The sequence below is a fragment of the Eulemur rufifrons genome, chromosome 16 (genome assembly GCF_041146395.1).
Source record: "Eulemur rufifrons isolate Redbay chromosome 16, OSU_ERuf_1, whole genome shotgun sequence".
NCBI lineage: Eukaryota > Metazoa > Chordata > Mammalia > Primates > Lemuridae > Eulemur > Eulemur rufifrons.
The window spans coordinates 11,071,311-11,093,474 of record NC_090998.1 but is presented as its reverse complement, the minus strand read 5'-3'; the positions used below and the strand labels follow the sequence as shown (position 1 = coordinate 11,093,474).

Below are 22,164 nucleotides of genomic sequence, written 5' to 3'. Positions count from 1 at the left end.
TAAATGTGAATCTTTTCCATTATGGTTCCTTTTTCTTAAGAGCTAAATTCCCTCCGGTTTCTACCTGCTTTTGGTCACTCTCCACTTTCTTCAAACAATGTTTTTGTATTTCATATTTCATCCACTGTTTTGAATCCCTATGTGGGGGACAATTTTTCCAATAATATTTATTCTAACATTACTAAACTGGAATTCCCATTTTGTTATTTTTAGTAATGTTATAAGCACTTTTGAATTCATTACGCAACTCAAAAACTTGGCACTAACCTTGCTACTTGGTAAGTTGCATCGTTCTCTTTTTTCTTTTTCTACAGTTATATTGAATTTGTATATATTTATAAATTTTATATATATTAATATATAATCAATATATGTTTATAATCCATATCGATTAGCTGATATATAACCAATTTTTTAACCATTATATTGTATGCATTTATCCATACTACACATATATTTCTTTAGTTTCTTTTGACATCTGTATGTCATTCCATTGTGTGACTATCCCACAGTTTATTCATCCCCTCTCATGTTGATGGACATTTGGATTGGTTTTATATTTTTGTTCTTGTAAAGAGTGCTTCTATGAATGTTCGTGTATTGCTCTTGATTGTACCTTGGAGTAAATATTGGCACATTGAAAATGAATGTGAATGTTTAATTTTAGATGCTAACACCACATTATTACTGAAAGTGGTAGACCATCTTACATTCCCACCACCATTCTATAAGAGATTCTGTAAAGCTGGGCATGGTGTCACATGCCTGTAGTCCCAGCTACTTAGGAGGCTGAAGCAGGAGATTTGCTCGAGCCCAAGTATGAGGCCAGCCTGGGCAACCTAAGTAAAACTCCATCAAAAAACTAGCAAACAACAAAAGATTCTGTGAATCCATATCCTCTACAACACTTAGTGTTGTCAAATATTTTTCCTAATTGAATGGGTTTAAAACAATATCACATGGTTTTAAATTCCTCAGTTATTAATGATATTAAGCATCTCCTCATATTTTTATTAGTTGAAAAATATTCCTCTTCTTGTAAATGTCTGTTCATGTCTTCATTCCTCTCATTACATTTTATTGATTTGTAGGCATTCTACACTTGGAATACCACTGAAGTAGACTACCTATATTTGACTACTATTAATTTATTAGAGAGATCTGTGGCCTTTGAATCTGTCACTGCTTCCTGGCCACCTATTGAATGTGCAAACCCCTCCAAACTGGACCCCCTTATCCTCCTCCATTTCTCTTCCCTTATCACCTACCACCTTTCCCATATTATATGTGTATTTATTGCTTATATTTACTGTCTTGTCTTTATTGGTACATGTGGGCTGCAACATGAGAAATATAGAGATTGAAAGTAAGCATTTATGAACTTTCATAGCAATTTAAAATCATCATCATGTTTTCCTTATGTTAAACAAAGGATTATTCTCTAAGGAATTAGAAATTTTTATAAAAACTGGTTCTTCACTACTTTGAAAAGCATGCTCTAGGATATCTATGCCTTCATGTCTGAACATTTGAAAAGCTCATTGAACAGAACAGAGAGGAAATACTACTGTCATATTCGAAGAAGTGTTTGTACTCTACACAAAATATAACTGCTAACAAAGATGATTTTTTTTTCTATTTTAGTGAGATGGTGAGTGTGTTTTTCTAATGTGGGTGTTACTTTGTTTTATTGGTATTCTCACATTTATAGCTGAGCATGGTGTGTATCTCTTTGTTTTCTTTATACACATATATCATATGAAATCCAGCTTAATCCTTTGTGCTCTCAATTTTTATGTTTTGTGTCTTCCAGCCTGAAGTATGGTTATTAAATGTGTGCTCCACCTCTTTGGATTGTACACTGGCTGAGTGTGCAAGTCAATTTGTTAGAACAACCTCAGTTCATAACCTATTTGTTGATTCCTCGGTTTCTGGGTACTGTAAACGCATACCTTGAGTATTTTTGTACAGTAGTATTCCACATAAAATGATATTTTATACCTTCTGAAGTGAGTAAAGTTCTAGAAAACCATTAGATGAAACTATTCTAAAATCAAAGTAATATTTCCCAACAAATTTTTGGTATTTTGTTAAAATAAATGTAGAGTAGAGAATTGAGTCAAGAAACTGATACCAGAACTATAAACATATTTGTGAAAATAAAGTGGTAAGTGAGATCTGGCTGCTTGGAAACAGAGGGCAAAGGTTTCTGTTAAACAGTGAGCCCTTTCTTTCCAGGTATTTGCTGTACTACAGCATCTGCAAGGTAACAAGAGCCCTATTCAGGTCTGTTCAGAGAATCTACAAGGGTGCTTAGTCTGGTACCTGAAATGCATTAATTAATGTCGAAAATCACATTATCTTATCTTTTTCTTGTCTATGACCAAGTGTTTTACAAGCATAATCTCAAAATATTTTTGACAGGTGAAACAATGAGTAGATTGTTACACAATTTCAGTATAGACCTGTCCTTCAGATAAAATCAGATAAACAGAAATTCAGTGTTATACCGGAAGTCAGACAAACCTAGATTAAAAGCTAGTCTTTGCTATATTTACTTGATGTGCTCCATGTAAAAATCAAACATCTTTGATCCTCACTTGTAAAATGGAGATGAATGTATCCATTTTATAGGTTTGTTGTCATTATTAAGGATTATGGATAACTTACATAAAAGTGTAAGAATCACTATGAGCACTCAACTGATAGGTATAATTACACTACAAAATACCACTAGGGGTTTGTGTGTGTCTGTGTGTTTAGCATGTATGTTAGTGAATCCTTTTGTTAGAAAATTCTTAAAGCAAACCCTTATGCAGAAAGAAAAAAGCAAACAAGAGAGCAGAGATTGGTGGGGCTGGTACAGAGAGGAATGAGCCAGCACCTCTCGTGCCCCCAGCAAGCTTCCACGGCCATCCCGGGTGCACTTCACAGAGTCCTAGAGCTCTGGAGTAGATAGAGCATGGAGACCATTCTATTGCATGTTAAGGACCTTGAGGGCAAGAACTGAATCTTCTTTATTACCTGACACAGGTATGGCATGTGGTCTTGTGCTACAGATGATTGGCCACAGCGTACTGAATGGTTAGGTTGATTCAGCTCCACTACTTCTGAAGTTCTCTTTCCATATTTTACTGGGAAGTGTAGTTCTAACTGGAAGCTGAATTAGCAAACTCACATGCAAGCCTGTGTCATTTAAAGGATACAATGACAACATCATTATTTTTTCAGGTCTAGGTTGGAATTTGCGCTTGACACATAAGAAGATGATGAGTGATGAAAGTGACATGTTGGCTTCGGCATCAGAGAAGATGAATGGTATCAGAGCAGGTAATTTGCATCCTCTGAAAGACAAAATCATTGCCGGTCGCAGTGGCTCTTGCCTGTAGTCCCAGCATTCTGGGAGGCCGAGGTGTGAGGATCACTTGAGGTCAGGAGTTCAAGACCAGCCTGAGCAAGAGCGAGACCCCGTCTCTACTAAAAAATAGAAAGAAATTATCTGGACAACTAACAATGTATAGAAAAAATTAGCCGGGCATGGTGGCGCATGCCTGTAGTCCCAGCTTCTTGGGAGGCTGAGGCAGAAGGATTGCTTAAGCCCAGGAGTTTGAAGTTACTGTGAGCTAGGCTGACGTCCTGGCACTCTAGCCCACGCAACAGAGCAAGACTCTGTCTCCAAAAAAAAAAAAAAAAGACGGGATCATGACATTTACTCTGCTTGCTTGGCTTTTTCATTACAAGTCTCTTGTTACCTTTTCACTTTCTTACTTTCATTTCTTGGCTCTCTACAATGCCTTTGGGTTCCCATGGTTTCATTTCTTCATTTTCTCCTTATTTCTGTTATTCATTTTCTGCCAGAATTAGTCTCAAACTTAATTTTAAAATATCAGTAATTCCACTTCCATCCTAGGTCTTGGATCAAGGATAAAGAATCTGCACCTCAGGGGATTCTGGTGTACGTGGTGTGTGGACCACACTTTGAGGGACACTGCACTGCCCAGTATCCATGAACGTTCTCATCTCTTCCCTTGAATCGACGTTCACTTTCCACCGATGACTCTTACATTTATTTTGTTATTCTTTAGAGACAGGGTCTTGCTGTGTTGCCGAAGCTGGAGTGCAATGGCTGTTCGTAGGTGCGATCATAGCTCACTGCAGCCTCCAACGCCTGTGCTCAAGCCATCCTTGGGCCGCAGCCTCCCGAGTGGCTGGGACTACAGGTGTGCACCACTGAGCCTGGCTTGTTCAATTTACATCTATTTACTATCCCAATTCTTTGCTAAGCTTCCAGTCCCTATTTCTAACTGACAACCAGATATCTCCTTGAAATGTCCTATAAGTACATCAGTATTATCACTTAAAGCATTGAGCTCATTCACTGTCTTTCCTTGGAAGTTCCTCTAATAGTCTTTTTCTTAGTTCATTTTGTAACCCTCCGTCTACACTTTCCCAAGCCAGAAATTTAAATCATTTTAGACATTTTGTCCCTCATGTTCCCCATTTAGTTAATCAAGTTCTGCAAATTCTGCCTCCTCCCAGATTCTGCCTTTTCTTTTTATCCTCTCTAAAATCTGTCCTGTCTGTCCTACCATTATCTTTCTATGACCAAGTAACCTTTCCACATGACGCCCCTGAGACTCTTGCTTTCCCGCTCTAGTCTATCCTTCCCGACCCCACCAGAGTCTCCTTTCTAAAACACGGATCTCATCCTACCACTCCCTTGTCAAGGATCTTCAGCAGGTGTCTATCGTGGAAGCAGAGCAAAGGCTGTAAACCAGCACAGCTTTGTCTCACACCGTGGCAGAGGGGACTGACTAGCAAGTGAACCCTTGAGGTCTCCAGGAATGCTGGCTACCTCAGGTCTCGTGTCACATTACAGTTTTTGTCTGAAGAGAGGAACTTTTATGTATTTAGGAACCCATTATAAGGAGGAGAGGGATGCATATGTACCAGTAGGTGGGGTTGTCACCCCACAATGGTCAAGGTCAGAAGCAGTTGAGCTCTACTCCTCCTGGATTCTAGTTGTGCTGGCCCCACCTGCTTATTTTTTCTGGTCATAAATTTAACCTTATTCTGTTTGGTTGTTCTAAGTCCTGTTCAGAAGGTTCTTTTTCTCCCGAGGGAAGTGGCATGCCATAGTTTTTTATACTTCTATGTCCTGGAGACCCAACTTCAATTTAACCTCCTTTGTAAATTAGAGTACTGCATTCAGTTCTTGTAATATCATTTTCAAGAGTTCTTGGCAAGCTAAAACTTGTCTGGGGGGGTGAACATGAACACCAAAAGTCTAACAACCAAATCTGGACAGGTTAAGTTTAATGTAGAAAAGTGTTTTCTCGCTCAGGGCGTGCAACATGCTTCCAAATACTAGTTGAAAATACTATGTGGAAAAGATATGGACTTACTCTGTCATGATTTCAGAAAATATTACTAGAACCAATTCTAGGCTTTTACCAGAGATCGTTACCGTACACTCTTAGAGAAACTCTAGTTGAGAGAAATGATATTTCTAGAATAGTGTTTGAAGGTTTTACATTTTATATATTGTATCATATTAGTGTCTTTATTTCTTAGCCCCCAGCAGGGTCTCAGACCCTTTCAGACAGTTATTAAGAAAGACAAACATTCCCCAGGTCCCACCTCAAACTAAGTCAGTGAGAAGCGTTGTGGGTAGGTAGGACCTGGGTTTATATGTTTTTAAATTAAGTTCGGTAATTCTCTAACTGGGGTGGGAGGGAGAGAAGGAGAAATGAGTATAAATGTTTGGAAACTTTCTAAATATACATCTCTCCCCTATGCCCGCCTTGTTTTGTGAAGGCAATTTAACAGAAGGGACTGTCACGGACACATATATTTTTAATAATATCATCAGGTGATCCTAATGCTCAAAACTGCCGGAAGAGAACACCACAGCCTGACTGGGTTTTAATGCTCTTGTGTTTCTCCCTCCCCTCTCAGCCTACAGGGCTGCTAGGGGATTGATTCAGAGGGTTGTGTGATGTAGTCAGCACTGTGCCTAGCGTGTCAACAGTGACTATGATTAGAGTTTGGCAGATACTGGTCTAAATCATTTGGTCCAGTATTAGGAAAGTCAGTGGAATGGACTAGCTGAAAGAATTTCTGTTTCCATGGTCACAATTGATCAAGCCCGATGGCCAACTGGGGAGAGAACGCAGGCATTGGTTTGTGTGTATCATCCAATTGCAGCCCTTCAAACATGTGAGGTGATAACCTGACCATCACAGTGACTGATTTGTAAGTATAAATGTAGTATGTGTATCTGACGGAACTGAAAATAAAAATCAAAGCGATAGAGAGGTATATATGATTGTTTTCATAATGGGTTGTGGGTCAGTTGTATGAATTTAAAAGTAGTAGAATGTTTTCTCCTATAAGTAATAACAAACAAAAGTGGCTGTAAAACTTTTTTTTTTGAGACAGGGTTTCCCTGTGTTACCCAAGCTAGAGTGCAATGGCATCATCATAGCTCACTGTGACCTCCAGCTCCTGGGCTCAAGCCCTCCTCCTGCTTCAGCCTCCCAAGTAACTGGGACTACAGCCGTGAGCCACCATGCCCATCTAATTTTTCTATATTTTTATCAAAACAGGGGTCTCACTCTGTTACAGCCCAGGCTGGTCTTGAACCACTGGGCTCAAGCGATCCTCTTTCCTCAGCCTCCCAAAGTGCTGGGATTATAGGTGTGAGCCACTGTGCCCAGTATGTAAAACTATTTTTTTAAGGCTGATATTAACAAGAGCATTTGATGCTGGGCTGCAAATGAAATCATAGGGGAAATGTTTAGACACATGTGCTTCGCACATACATACACAAATGCACACATGTAATTCTGTGAAATCTGGAGATTAAATTCCAGTAAGTTAAGTGGAAGGTGGCCTTCATGGCTTTGAAGTTGTGCTATGCAGCTTCTACTTCAGTATAAATCCTTTTCAGGGATTTTTGAAGATTTTATGGTCTGTATATGCATGGTTCCACTTGGCCTCATCTGCCACCTTATCCATGGTTTCCGTGAGGCCGGCACACCTCACACCAAAGTCCACCAGGCTCTTTATCTTTCTATACTACACAGTTGGCCTCCTTGTTAGGTATTGGACCATTGATATTTACCACCAATTATATGGTTTTTATTTTTGCACCAAATGGCTATGACTTATAGAGATTTACATGATTGAATTATTGTTTTCTTGTTCCTTGTTTTGATTATTCCTCAGTGTGGTTAGACTGGTTTATCGCCTTCAGCTTTATCTAACATAAATCCCATTGTCTCTCTCTGTGATTTTTCCTTTAACCTAGATTCTAAGGCTCTGGAATATTCCAATGGGTTTCTGATTGCCTGTCTTCCACTTCTCTGTTCACAGGAAGCTTGCAAGCTCTGCACCTTGTGGAAGACCTGTCTGGACTGTTAGAGGGGATGGAAACAGATGAGAAGGAAGGCCTGAGATGCCAGATCCCACACTCAACAGCAGAAGTGCTTGTTCAATGGCTTCAGAATCCAATGGTAGATGTTACAGGCTGTGTTGTGAATCTTTTGTTGCTTATTCCAAAATTCAGAACATAGCATAGGTGACTACAACAAGAAAAAAAAAATTGTAAGACAAGAGATTTACTCTGATTTTGTCCCTTAAGAGATTCCAATTTCATTTTGACTCTAAAGATAACTGTTTACAAAGTGCTGTTAGTCTGCGTTTTATGATTGCTGACAGGTCACCTGAGTTTGCCCATCAAAAGGGCTTTTAGACTGTGCCTGAATGGCCTACAGTGGCTCACCACAAACAGTCCTGTAAGAGAAAGAACCTTGCACATAACAGATGTTTTCTCAGTCACATTGGGAAGTTCACTCTGAAGCACCCGATGGGAATTCCAAATGGAAAGTGTAATGAATAGACACTTGAGAAAGCAACAGAGGTTTGTGGCAGTCCTTGGTAGGAAGCGCCATCTAGTGGTTTATGGCAATCATTTCAATTCTAGTTCTTGAGTTAAATGGAGTTGAGTGTGACTCACTGAACAGCAAGGCCTCTTTCTAGGCATCCTTCCCCCAAATTGATGCCATGGAAGAGCTGCCCTTTCTCTGGTCTCAGTGGTAAATACCACGGTTTTAATATGTCATGATCACATAAAATCTAAAGAATATCACAAAAACAGATTTGAAGAGAAGGGTAGGAATGATAGTATTTCGTAAGCGTTTAAAGGACACTCAATTTTCAGTAAGATGCACTAATATGCTTGTGAGTTGATTGTGTTTATATAAAAACTAATGAACATGGTATGAAAGAATCAATTCTGATTTTGGATCTGTGGTGGAAATGAAGCCACTTGCTTAGGGAAGCTTGATAGTACAACCTGTTTTCATGTGATGTGGCATAAATACTTGTGTTCCCACCCAATTTACCTCTCCCCTTCTGAGTGCAGATAGTACCATCCATCCTTTTATGCTGGTACAGCCACACCACCTTCACAACTGGAGATATTTTACTTTTTTAAAATATATGATGGCTTGCTATTATACTTTATATTTACTTTGCAAGTTTGTCCTCCGGAGATTTAAGTGTCCAGGTTTGCTGATTTCTTTGGGGATGGCCTCCTGCTCTGAAATTAGGTGTTTTCTAGCATATTCCTTAGCCCATTTTACATCCTATCTCACCCTTCTTTACTGCATGTTTTTCTGAATATTTAGCATGTAGTGAGAAAGGAATTTACTATTGTTAGAGGAACCTATTCTCCTAACCCACATCCAGAGGCCGCCAGTGACGGTAATAACTTAAGAGAGTACCTGTGGTTAAAGTTTTGACATTTTTTCAGAAATTGTCAATGGCACCACATCTTATTCAGAGTAATAGCCAAAGTGCTTACCGTGGGATGCAAGGCCTTATGGGATTGGTTCCCCGTGACTCTCGGACCTCACCTCTCATTACAATGCTTCCCCCCCCCCTTTTCAGTCCACTCGAGGCACTTTGGCTGCTTCACTGATTCTCAAACATGCCAGGTAAACTGGCCACAGCGCCTGGGCTCGAGCAATTCTCCTGCCTCAGCTTCTTGAGTAGCTGGGACTACAGGCAAGCACAACACCCAGCTACTTTTTTCTATTTTTTTGCTTCGGCTGGTCTTGAACTCCCAACCTCAAGCAATCTTTCTGCCTGGACATCCCAGAGTGCTAGGATTACAGGCGTGAACCACCACATCCAGCCTTGGTTGCTTTTTAAATTGAACTCTAGATGGCCCCATTTAACTATTTTGGATTCCAACTGGCTTTTATTCCTATTGTATTTGAATAAGGAATCAGGAAATCTATTGGGATCATATATTTTATGGTTATGAACCATTTAAAAGCTATTAAAAGTCACATATACTACTACATGTTTCCAAATGATGTTTTTTATGTGTCTTTCACGACTTGCATATGACCACAGAGAAAAGAAAAAAATTCTATACTTTCTTTCTCAATCTCTATTTCCTGTGGCATTTATACCATGCGTAAATATACCCAAATCATATTTAAAAGCGGGGGCAGGAGGGAGGGGACGAAAGATTGAGCATCAATATATGCAGAGGAGCCAGGTGCTAGGGAGGGCACAAGACGATTTACAGGCTCTGCCCAGGAGCTGAACATGCCATTGTACAGACAAGCAAACTCACAAGAAGTTAATGAGTTTAAGACAGAAAGTGATAAAATGCTGATAAGCATGGCTAGTCAGTGCTACCAGGGACGTCATTTGTGGACTGCGTGTTTGAGTTTTCTGGGGCAGAGAGAAGGGCTTCAACAGTTCTGGGTGTCCACCGCACACTCACAAAACTTTGCCTGCTCCTGGGTGTGTGTCTACTGTCAATGAAGAATATTACCAGCCACCGTTCCTTTGGGGTCATTATTCTCTCCTTGATAAGAAATTGTTGTGTAGTTTGGCGAAAACATGTCTAAACGCTTCATGTGCCTGTCTTAACCTATTTTGAGGTAAATGAACCAAATTCCATTCTCCTATTTTCTGTTTGGCAATGACAGCTGTGCTGAATTCAGTTCAGGCTCCTTGGATTAAAGACACGTGACTTTCATTTGCCCACAATACATCGATCTTAAAGAGGGTCAACCTCACCCATATTATTTCCTTTTTCAGACAAATGGACACCTTCCTGGGAACGGAGACATGTATCAGGAAAGGCTGGCACGTTTAGAAAATAATACAGAATCCTTCATTCATCAGGCAAGTGATTTTAAAGTGTTGATCTTTCCTCACAACATACTTATAAAGACTATTTTAAACTGGGATGACAAATTCCAATGCTTACAGCCCCCAGACTGGTCATGGCAGTAAGTGCAGCAGGGAATGGTGAGGCTGGGGCAGCACAGGGCCGTGTGCACGCAGTCTGGAGGGAGCTGCCCTGACTCAGCCTCAGCTCCTCCAGGGCCAGTCTGAATAGAGGCCCAGTGTCATCTGAGGTGACTTTTTGATCTCATCTGTCATCTGATCTGATTTTCAATATATAGCAGGAATTCAAACATATGAATATCTATAGTATAAAAATCTGAAAATTATTGTATATTTCTGAATCTGGATATAGACTTTTAATTTTTTCAAATGATACCATGGGCCAGACAAAACACAACAGTGAGTGGATCTTGCTTGTGGGCTAAATTTGAGTTTGTTTCTTTATAATGTTTTAAAATGTTTGGCAGTTATTTGTCTTTTGTATTTTGAGCTAAATGAATTGACGTATATTTTCTAGGCTGGTGATTATTGAGGAAAAACTCAGAGATTTGCAATAAGCACTGAGGTTGAAGGAATCACCCAATAGCTAGATCCTCACAGGCCCTTGAATGTGTTGAGTTCTGATCTGAATCATCTTGAAAGATCTCATGGAATTTGAATTTTCTGGTTTCTTTTCCTTATTCTTCTTGAAGTATCCTAACTGGAATAGTCCTTGATAATTTCTCTTTCAAACATTAACTTCATTTCCTCTCTGAACCTCTAATACTATGGTCCCCTGTCCCCAGAAAGATAATTAGTATGCACACACACTCTCTCATAAATGGTTGAAATGGTCTTAACCTATAAAGCACTGTACATCCCTAATCAATGCTAACTTTCTCCGAAATTGTATAGGACTCTTTAGATCAAAAAGCTACATATAAATAGGAATGTGAAGGACCACTGTCACCTTGTAAATTTTCAGATTATTCTTCTTTACAACCATATGAGTGGTGGGATCATTGCAGTGCTTGTTCCATTTAGAGAAATAAAGTATGCAGTAGGACCCACATTCTTTCTAACTCGTTGCTGTATTTTACTCCAAATACAGATAAGTGTGTTAGCAGGCCAGCTGGAGGCTCAGCGGGAGAAGATTAGAGATTTGGAGCTTTGTGTCCAAGAGCACAGAGAGAAGTTGAAGGCCACAGAAAAAATGCCGCTGCAGGCTCGTGCAGAAGCCAGCACCAAGGTGGGCTATTCCAGCTGAGTTATTTGAGATGCTACATTTCTATGTTGTGTTTGCTGTGAGGCAGCAGTAAATTTGGAGATTGACTTAGACCAGCACATTTTGTGCAAACACCTAGAATAGCAGAGTCTCAAAACACACACACAATATAAAATATTTATGTCATTAGCATCTGGAATAAAATATTAATAGGATTTTAGGTTATTTTAATTTTTTTTCTTTCTTTTTTTTTTTGGCATTCAGGTGGTTTTCTAACTCTCATCGAAGAGCATATATTTTATGATTAAGAAAAAAGACAAGTACTACATATGACTTTTGTTATTGGGGAACAAACTGATAATGTATATAGACATGTGCCCGCACACACGGTGCTCACATGTGAGAGGCTCTGTAATATAGCAGATAACGTACACACTGGAGCAAAACACTCAGGTCTGAATTCCTGGTCTGCTATGTCCTTGCTGTATAACTTTCGGAAAATTCTTAACCTTTCTGTTTCTCAGCTTCCTCATCTTTTGAATAAAGATAATAGGAATTTCTACCTCATAAGATTGCCAGGAGGATTAAAAGACTATATGTCACAACAACACCTGACACATAGTAAACACAATGTCACCATCATCATCATCAATGTTATCATCAGGCTTAAGAATATATAAGGTTTATATATGTGTGTGTATCTACATAATATGTATAACTATGTAACTACATAACATCTATATAACTCCCCCAAAATACTGACATGTGTTTATTGATTCTCAAAGAAGGGTAACTAAAGTTAATAATGTTTTAATTGTATATATTCAGTAATTATACTTTACTGCATCCTTTACTTGATTGGTGCTGCTTTGTACACATAAATGAAATAAACTCACATGTGGCTGCTTCTAATAAAACAATTTTCAATGTATCTCTTAAATTCTAATAGGAACTTCTGAGCAGAACTTCTTTTAAAACTGAGAGATTGCATCTGTTGGCTGAAATTTGTGACTTGAAGTTAAAAGTGATGGCTGTGGAGAAGGACAAAGTGGATTATGAAGACAGGTTTAGAGACATAGAGGTGAACCCGTCTCTCTGTCTGTCTCTCTTTTCCCACCCCCACCTCTCACCTACAGTCCTATGGCAAAGTTGAAATTCTTTGGAGGTGTGTGCAGGGGAGGTAGTTAATTACTCTATGCCCTCACCCTGCTTCGTTTTAAGAATAAACTTTATTTACATTGACATCTGATCACTAAATGCAAATGGCAATTTTTATTTAAAAAAATTTTGTTAAGACTTTTGATATGCAATATTAATCTTTCCATTACCCTTTAAAAATACTTTTGACTTTAGGATATTTGGATCATCCATCCATCCATCCATCCATTTGTCCATACTGGTTTTCTTAATTTTGTAAATAATGCATTTAAATGCATGGTTTTACTAGTAATTATTTAGGCACCCTGATGATTTACTATGTCATTGGATTTTGCTTATTTGTATAGAGAAGATGCTTATATTATCATAAAATCACAGAACTTTTGGAGGTCAGTTAATTAGGCCTTCTACTTTTAGTCTATTCAACACACAAATCATTCCAGTTAAATAAGGCTTACTATACCTTTATTAATTTGAGGTGTATTCTACACCTTGAAGTACCCATTTTAGTGGATAAACAAGCTTTTTGTTTGTTTTCTCTATTTTATTGTTAATCTAGGCCTTCTAGTTTGTTTGTTTTGTGGGTTGGAGGAGAGAGCATATCCTTCTGAAATCTATTCATTTGAAATGAAATGTAAAGACCTGCAGCAATTCCTTCTGAGGGCCATCTTCCCTCCTTTTTTCTGTTTTCTTTCTTTGGTTGGAATGTGGAGAGGTGTCACACTGGATTAGAAGATGGATACCAAGAAGGAGAGAGGAGAGGAAATGCTTTATTCTTCCTCTCTATCTTTATCTCAGACATTTATTTTATGCTGACTGTATGCCATCATGATACCGGGCACATTACCTATATTATCCACTCTATGAAAGGTCTTTATACAGTTGGAGATAATGAGGTTTACTCCATTGCTATTTTCAAAATCAAATTTTCTGTCAAAATCCAACTGTAATGGGAAGTCTTGGTATATGTCTTGCTTCCTCCCCAAGCAAAAGGAAATCTCTTACTTGGTTCATGTTTTAATCTTAAAGCTCTTTGTCAATCACCTATATGAGCATGTTTCTCATCTGATTGAGACAGGAGCTCTTTTTTTTTTTTTTTTTTTTTTGAGACAGAGTCTCACTCTGTTGCCCAGGCTAGAGTAAGTGCCGTGGCGTCAGCCTAGCTCACAGCAACCTCAAACTCCTGAGCTCAAGCGATCCTCGAGACAGGAGCTCTTAATATAAGACTTAGAAAGTTACTCAGTTTTAAAATTCTTGCTTTTGTGCTTTCTTTAAAAATCTGCTCTGATGTTTTCCTCTTTCTCCTCTTTTTTGTCGTTCCCTGATCCTTTAGTTGCTATAAAAGGCAGTAGTAGAACTCAGTCAACAGATAAACAACAGGGCAGTGGGGCTAGCTCTGCCGCAGGGAAGAAATTACGGTAGATGGGTACAGAGGTGGCCTTTCTCCGTGTGCACGCAAAGTCTAGGGGAAGTCTTAGCCTGCATGACTGTTGTTAGTTTAACTTGGGTACAAGATGGTAACCAAATGTTTTTGGGTTTTTTTTGAGGGGTAAGACTCCAGAGTAATATTTACATCCCTTGAGTTTGGCTGCCGTTTGTATCAAACTTTTCCCCCACTGCTTCCTTACTTTCCCATGCATTCCCAATCACATGCAAAGTGATCTTGTCATCAAACTTCCAGTAAACTCAATGCCTGATCATTTTCTAATAAAAATTCAATGCTATTGGTAAAACATAGTACGCATGTAGTGGGAGATTATGGAAGAGTTGATAAACTTTGTGATGTTATATATAAAAATAATTAAAATAGTGCTCAGAATTAAAACTGAATTGAATATTATTATGTTCCTGTTATTCTTTCCTTCATAAAAGCAAAATATTTCCCTGGATATTTCCTGAATTCAAAATATTTAACTTTGTCTTAGAATTTTCGATTATTTTGATATTAATTTGTAAGAAAATATTGCCGTGAGGAAGAAGTATAGGCATTTCCAAAGGATTAGGAATAAAAGTCTTTAAACCTTGGAAAATTCAGGACTTGCCTGTCTCAGTTATTATAGATGGGAGATGGTTAGCATCGCTCACCACTGCCCCCTTCTGGTGAGAACATACACGTCAGAGATGGAGTTCCTTGGGAGCTCTGAAGAGTTCTCGGAAAAGGGAAACTTAATAGGGATTTTCTTTTTTAAAGAACTGAACTTTTGATAAGAAATTAATTAAAATAATTTGTATTTTATTGTTAAAAGTTTCACATGAAGGTGCTATTTCCAGATTTTCCAGCCTGAGTTGTCACGGGAAGAGAAGATTTTTTTTTTTTTTTTCAGCGTGAAAATCTGGATTCATGTTTAAAGTGTTGCTGCAAAAGATAATGAGGTAGTTTTTTTAAAATAGGAAAAGGATACCAGTTTGTAACTCCATTTTCTTCAGTTGTTTTTTCTTTGCAAATTGTCACTATTTCTGAAAGTGGTAAAGTATAACTATATATTTATGTGGAGTTGCCATACAAAGGAAAAATTTTATAAAATTGTGTAATGGCTATTTTGTAAATAAACATACAACTACGATTTCCCATTTTCCCTATGTGTGGAGACCTTTGGGACACCTTGTAAATATACATCCACATACCCCATATTGATGAAGGGAGATCACTAAGGAGTCATATCATGCAGAAATGATTCATTTAAATAAGTGAGAGAAACTGGCTTATTTTAAAAACTTGAATCCTGAGCTGTTAGATAAGGAATCACAAATAAAATGTTATTGAATCATGTGAAACAGTTCTTGACCTCATTCATAAAAGGAGAAAATAGATTTTTCTGTTATTGAAATATAATTATTAAGGAGTAATTACATAATAATGGTAGGTAGTACTTTTCCCCACTTTACAAGAGATCACAATTTAAAAGCCTGTGGGTTTGCTGGGAAGTGTATTTCATTGTAGCGTCCCTTTCCTAGTGTTTGTGAACTTGAATTATTACACTTGGAAGTTTAGAATAATCCCTGTTCACAAAGTTTTACTTTTTATAGTATTGTTCTGGTTTTTTTTTTTTTTTTTTTTTTGCACGCTTGTATAATTCTATTATGTAGTTTATGAATTAGTGGCCTCTTGTAAAAAGAGAGGAGCCAAACATATTCACCATTAGAGGGATTGTTGTTGCTTATGATAAAAAAATGGCCTCCTGCACAGAATATTTGAGCTTCTCTTTTGGAGGAGTTGTTACTGTTTAGCACTCTAATTTCCTTTTCCTACTTTCTAGGCTCTGGCCATAAATACGAGACTACTCCTTAGAATATTTAGGCAAGTTTTACAAGTAAATTAGTCTGTTGTAAGAAGTGGCTATAGGAAAGGTGTCAAATTGTATTGTATTATGAAAACATCAGGATTGCTTTCTCTTTCATTCTACAAATATAAAATTGTAGTATAATACTGAATATATGTGTAAACTATAGGCCCTCATCCACCTTCAAGTGGAAAATCTGGTTTAAAGGATTCAAATTTTACTCCATTCTCCCAGACTGGGTTGATAAGCAATCTGTATTTTTGTAGACAAATGAAAAAATTATAAAAAATATTTTTATAAATACCCATATATCACTGAAAAAGCCCTAAAGGTAAATGGCATTACTAAAGAATGTGGCTTATTTTAAAAGACGGAGTTCGTGTAGTCAATTTTAGTCTAGAAATATCTGATAGATCATAGTAAGTCAGATATTAAGCTACCTTTCTTAATCAAAATTATAGTCACCTTTTATTTTCATAAGCCCCTCACTTTAGAGCAGGGCATTGGGGATTTAAAGCAGTGTTTTAAATGGAAAGATGTGTTGGTTCTTAAGGGATACGTTCATTTCCATTTGTCTCATCTAATTCATACACTTTAACCTAGGCGCCATTGACTTCTTTAGATTTCCAAGCTGCTATTTTGGAATAGATAACTGTGTTACCACTTTCCTAATGTATTTCCTTGTTTCTTTTTGGACAGAGGCTAATTCAGGAGGTCAATGATTCGAGGTTAAAAGTCAGTGAAATGGACAGTGAAAGAACTGAGTATGAAAAAAAGCTTAAATCAACCAAAGTAAGTTTTCTCACTGGTTAAAAGATTTAAACAAATGGTTCTACTACTCATGTATAACCAGTAATATAAGTAAAATATGTTTTCTGCTTAATATATGAGGAAGAAGGTATTTTGTAAGTGAATGACGTTTTCCCCGAAGCTGGGAAGCTTCTTGAATTTAAACACTGGTGTTCTGAATAAAAATCAGGGCTTAACTAATGTGACAGAACATAACCTGTCATTTCTGTGAGTGACAGCTAACCTCCTTTCTAAACTGATGCTATTCTCTTGGTTCTTTAGCTTGTCTTTTTCTATTAATATCTATAGTTTGCTTTCACTCCTCTGTCTCTGTCTGTACCAGTCTTGAATGGCCAAGCTTTCTAGCATGAAAATCAAGGTGGGTCAGCAGACGGAACAAAAATGGGAGAAAATCAACAGATGGAACAAAAATGGGAGTCACTGATGGGGCAGAAGACTTGGGTCATGGGATCCACGGCCTGTTGCTTTCTGTCTTGTGTCGTTTGGCTGTGATGGTGGTTTTAGTGGTGTGTGCATTCATTTTGTATGTGCGTCACCTGTTTAGGAAAAATACATTTCAAGCTGATTAAAGGGATGGCGTGATCCCTAATATTGTTTTCAGAAAGATATGAAATAGTGAAAAATAATAAGCAGGTGAATAAAAGTATTAATTTATAAATTAAATCTAACAGTCTTAGACTATCTGAGACCCAACCATGGTAAAATAATTGTAGAAGCTCACCTCTGAAAGAATTCTCTTGCATATCAACAGCAGAGACAGCTTTTCTCCTTAGCAACTTACTTGAAGGTAAATAAATATACAGTACTTTACTATATCATGGCAGTGAGTAAAAATCACTGCTTAGAAACAGTGCTGTGAGAAAAGGGCAGTACTTCTTGCTAGTGCTACTGAAAATTTCTTGTACTTGTCGTCCACTCCTGCTGTAAGTCAGCCTAACTTTTTTGGAGAGCTATGTTTTCACATAGTATCATGTGTAATAAATATCCTTAGAAACCTCTGAAAATGAAATGGATTATTGAATATAAAGGTATACTTATTAGCATTGCATAACTCTATTTTTCATGTTAAATGCAGCCAACAAAAGTTAAATCTGCTAAAGCTAATTCTTTACTAAAGTAAAACTGAAATTAAAACATTAATAAATAGGTCAATGGGCTTGGAATCTTTTACAGTTGCGTAGTTAAAAAATAAAAAGAGGACTTAAAAGTGTGTTTCCTAAATGTATTTTTTCCCATTGATTTTAGGAGATTCTGTTCTTTCATCTTAGTGATGAAGATGAATTATTTAGTTCTCAGATTTGGCTAAAGTTGGTCATGACTTGCTACTATACCCACTACATAAGCTCTCTGCTTGTCCAAGGAGCATGAGTGCTAAATTGAAACGCTGAGTGAATGTCAAGAAAGTCTCTTCCAATTTGGATTTATTTTGCTTTCATGACACTGAATATCTAATTTGATTATCTTCCTTGATTAACTTATATATATATATATATATATACACATATTGTTTTTTAGTATTTAACATGAGATTTAATCTTTAGGGCTGCTTTGGTCTTAATTACACTGTAAAAGATCTATTTTTAATTTGATCACAATGAAACTTGAAATAATTAAAGCATGACTATTATTAATTGGACTTCTATTAATAGTCTTGCTTCCTGCTTCTCATTGCCCCTGATTTTGGATGTTTGTGTCTAAATTCTTGTAGATTGTTGCTTCATCTGTAAAATCTAATTATTGATTTAAAGAGCTCAGATGCTTTCTGAATATTCTCTTTTAGTCATAATCTACTGTTTTAAAATGAATTTATAATTTATAGGATGAAGTGACATCTTCAAAAGAACGACTAGAAGAAAAGGAATCTGAAATAAAAAGGCTACAAAAAAAATTTGTTTGCAAGATGAAAAGAAAAGAGATTGAAATTCTCGATAGAGGTAAGAATGTATGTTTAACATTTGTTTTCTTGTTAAAATCCTCCAAATCTGTAAAGAGACTGCTGTTAGTCAATGTGTAATTTTAGCATCAAAGAGAGAGTACCATAAACCAGCTCGGCCCAGGCCTGCAGGGGATTCTCCACAACTCTTTACTGTGCCTGGGAATCCATTACCTTCCTCTTCTGCAGCTGGAGAAGGACAATTCTGTACTTTATTGGGTGGTTCTTTTAGATTACTAAATAGTACATTCTCATCACGAGAATGGCACACTGAATTGGGAATATACACATTCAGATACTGAGGCTGGAGAGAAAGTTGAGGCCCAGTCATTTTAATGCCACCTACTTATAAATGAGTAAAGCCATTATTTAGTGCTGAGCTTATAGAGTTGGGTGAGCTTGTCAAGAGATCCTGCAGAGTGAACTTAGAACAGAATCTTGGAGCAGAATGGAGGAGGAGAAGAGAACAGGAGTGCTACAGCAAAGAAGGAACTATCAGTTGACAGATCTAGGAGAAGGAGAGTATGGTGACACGATGCTAAAAGAGATGATTTTAAAGGATGTAGGAAGTAGTTCAACGGTACCAAATGCCACAGCAATGTTGAGACTAATTTTATTAATATTATGAATTCAAATCACTTGAGGAAAGAATATGGCAATCCTTTGCACTCTTTTAATCTTCAAAGGAGTTGCAATTTTAAGTTTATTAACTTTACTCACAATAAACTGTAGAGTAGAACATACATTTGTGTTCCATGTTTAATATTTACAGGGTGCTCTTTGTAAATCACCGATTTATAGACCAACAGAAGAAGAATTCTTAACAGTTGCTAACACCAAGAAAATTAACACCTAATCATGTTCATACCCTATTTAAAAATACATCATATCTTTGTTCTGTTCTTGGAATAGCTGACACAGAAAAAGAGACAGCAGAGCACCTGGATCTGGCTGCATCCTCTAAGCAGAAAGGTTCACGGGGGAACAGTACCTTTCTGGGATCTCCACCATCTCAGGATTCCAAAAACAAATTCAGAGGTATCATGAAACTCTTTCGAAGGTAAGTAAAAGAGTGAGCAAGTCGATTGGGCCTTGTCTTACATGTGGCTCAAATGTAGCGATAATTGGAAAACTGGCTAAAAATGGGTATGGAATTGTAAGACTTTTATATTCTTCTTATGGAAGGAAGGTTGTGATTTGGGATTCATTAACTCATTGGGTCTCAGTTAGAGTTTAAACTTGTATGTGTAAGTTAATGACATACAAAGAGGATAGGCTGCAATATATGTGCCAGCTAAAAATGTTCTGATTAGCAAGTCTAAGGCCTCCCTAGGTATTAATAAGGCAATGTGTGTTGTGTCTTCTTCAGATGTTGGAGAAGTTAGTTGTCAACAACATTCAATGCAGATAGCATGTCTGAGTCTGAATTCAAAAGAAGAGGGACAGGGACAACTGTAGGGCCCCCATTGGATTGGCCTTGAGATTTGGGACAGTCTAGCAAGTAAGAACAACCAAACTAATGGACTTTTGCATCTGTACTACTCCTCAAAGCCTCATGAGCTCCTGTAGTAGTACTGTCATTGGGTTAAACCAAGTCATTGGTTATGCTGGGCCTACTGGATGGGTCCATCATCTATAGAGTGGTGCAATTTGTCAGTGGTTGGTGAACAACTATACAGAAAGTGAGGGCTATGGGAACTAGTTGAGGAGCCAGAGCTAAAGTGTCAACAACATCTGTATCAGAACAGTTCTTGGACTTAAATTCTACACAGACAATAATTATAAGTACTCTTTAGCATAGCTTTGGAAAGATGGGATGGCATGGTGGTTAAGAGTAGGCTCTAAAATGAGACAACTTGGATTTGATTTCTGGCCTTACGACTTTCTACCAGTTGAGTGACCTTGAGCAATGACTTCCGTGCTCTGTGCCTTAGTTTTCTCATCATAGTAATTAGTACCTACTCAAAAAGGGGATTGTGAAGATTAAATGAGTTAGTATGTGTTAAGTGTCTGGCAGACAATAACTGCTCAACAAGCATTCGCAATTGATGGAGACTATGAAAGCACTTAAAGAAATAAATCCTACTAGAATTCTTAGATTTATCAAGACTACGTAATGCTTTATGTATTAAGAATGGTTGGGCATGGTGGCTCATACCAGTAATCCCAGCACTTTGGGAGGCAAAGGCGAGAGGATCACTTGAGGCCAGGAGTTTGAGACCAGTCTGAGCAACATAGCCAGACTCTGTCTCTACAAAAAATGGAAAAGTTAGGTTGTGGCGGTCCTTGCCTCTAGTCCCAGCTACTCAGGAGACTGAGGTAGGAGGATCACTTGAGCCCAGGAGTTTGAGGCTGCAGTGAGCTATGAACGTGCCACTGAAACAAGAAGATGGTAAAGAATATGTTTGTGCAGTGGAATTGAGACAGGCATCAGGAAGTGCATCTAAGAAAGCCTCTGGAACTGGTTTGGACATGCACCTGTGTGACAAAGGTGATTTGGACTGGTTAGAGCCCGTAAATATAATCCTATACATCTCTTTGAATGTGCTTCTAGCACTCAAACATTAAGTGGAAACTTTGTACACCGCACCTGCTAATCAGGGATTATCTCCTCAGATAACTAAAAATAAAGATAATAAAGTAATAGTAAGTACTTTCAGATCACTTACTACATTCCAGGTACTATCCTAAGCACTTACTAGATAGTAATGTTCATGGAAATCTTAAGACATAGAGAGTGTTGTTATCCTCATTTTAAAGATAAGAAACCTGAGGCGTGGAGAGTGTGCATGACTTGCCCAAGGTCTCCAACCTGTCAGGCCGGCTCCAAAGCCTGTGCTATTTAGCTGTTTTCTACCCTCTCAGTATTAGGGAAATCTATGTATTGAAACAAGTCAGAAATGGACAGGTCATCCTAACCTTTTATGTTAAACTCACGAGACTGCATATAGCTCTCTTAACCAGAACTCCTTTTGGTACTGTTACCAAAGTCATTAGACTAGATATGTCAGTCAAATGTTTCTTCTAATTTTTCAGTTCTAATAGCGCTGAGAGGAGATGATCATGAAAAGTGTTCCGTTGCTCCTACCCCATTCAATACCATTTGCATTATTTCTTCTTAGAGTTTTGTTCATCTTGCTACACATTCCTTGAAATTATGAAAATGAGTATGTCATGTTGTGGTTTGTTTGCAGATGGAAAATTCAGAAGGGACAGTGAGACAAATGGATGTGTTCTCTGAAGGCATCGACAATCTGACAGTAAGTTGGTAAAATGAATTGAAAATATTATTTTAAAAATGTCTTTCAGAATAACCCCAAAGGACTGCACGCATTTTGGGGAATGCACAGTTCTGAGCTCCGGGCTTTCAGTGTGTGACTCCCCATGTCCTTGTTTTCCAGCCCCTGTTAAAAGAAGACGACATGTTTAAAGACTTTGCTGCCCACTCCCCCCGTGCCAGCCTCACAGACAGACTCAGATGTTTGACCCCAGCACCTGGACCCTTGTGAATGAGAGTGTAATTGTTTTTCCCTATTTAATGTAAAAATCTGTAATATATT

General features: G+C 37.8%; 1 protein-coding gene across 1 annotated transcript; it reads left to right on the top strand.

Annotated features, from left to right (window-relative positions):
- The first annotated feature begins 3,266 nt into the window (after nucleotides 1–3,266).
- Nucleotides 3,267–22,113, top strand: LOC138396853 (liprin-beta-1-like). Its single transcript, XM_069490542.1, is given in 13 exon segments — nucleotides 3,267–3,330; nucleotides 7,313–7,342; nucleotides 7,345–7,517; nucleotides 10,126–10,212; nucleotides 11,309–11,422; nucleotides 12,372–12,503; nucleotides 16,561–16,653; nucleotides 18,491–18,613; nucleotides 18,700–18,811; nucleotides 19,517–19,642; nucleotides 20,967–21,118; nucleotides 21,799–21,864; nucleotides 22,006–22,113. Coding segments are annotated over 13 exon segments (1,380 nt in total).
- Nucleotides 22,114–22,164: the final 51 nt, after the last annotated feature.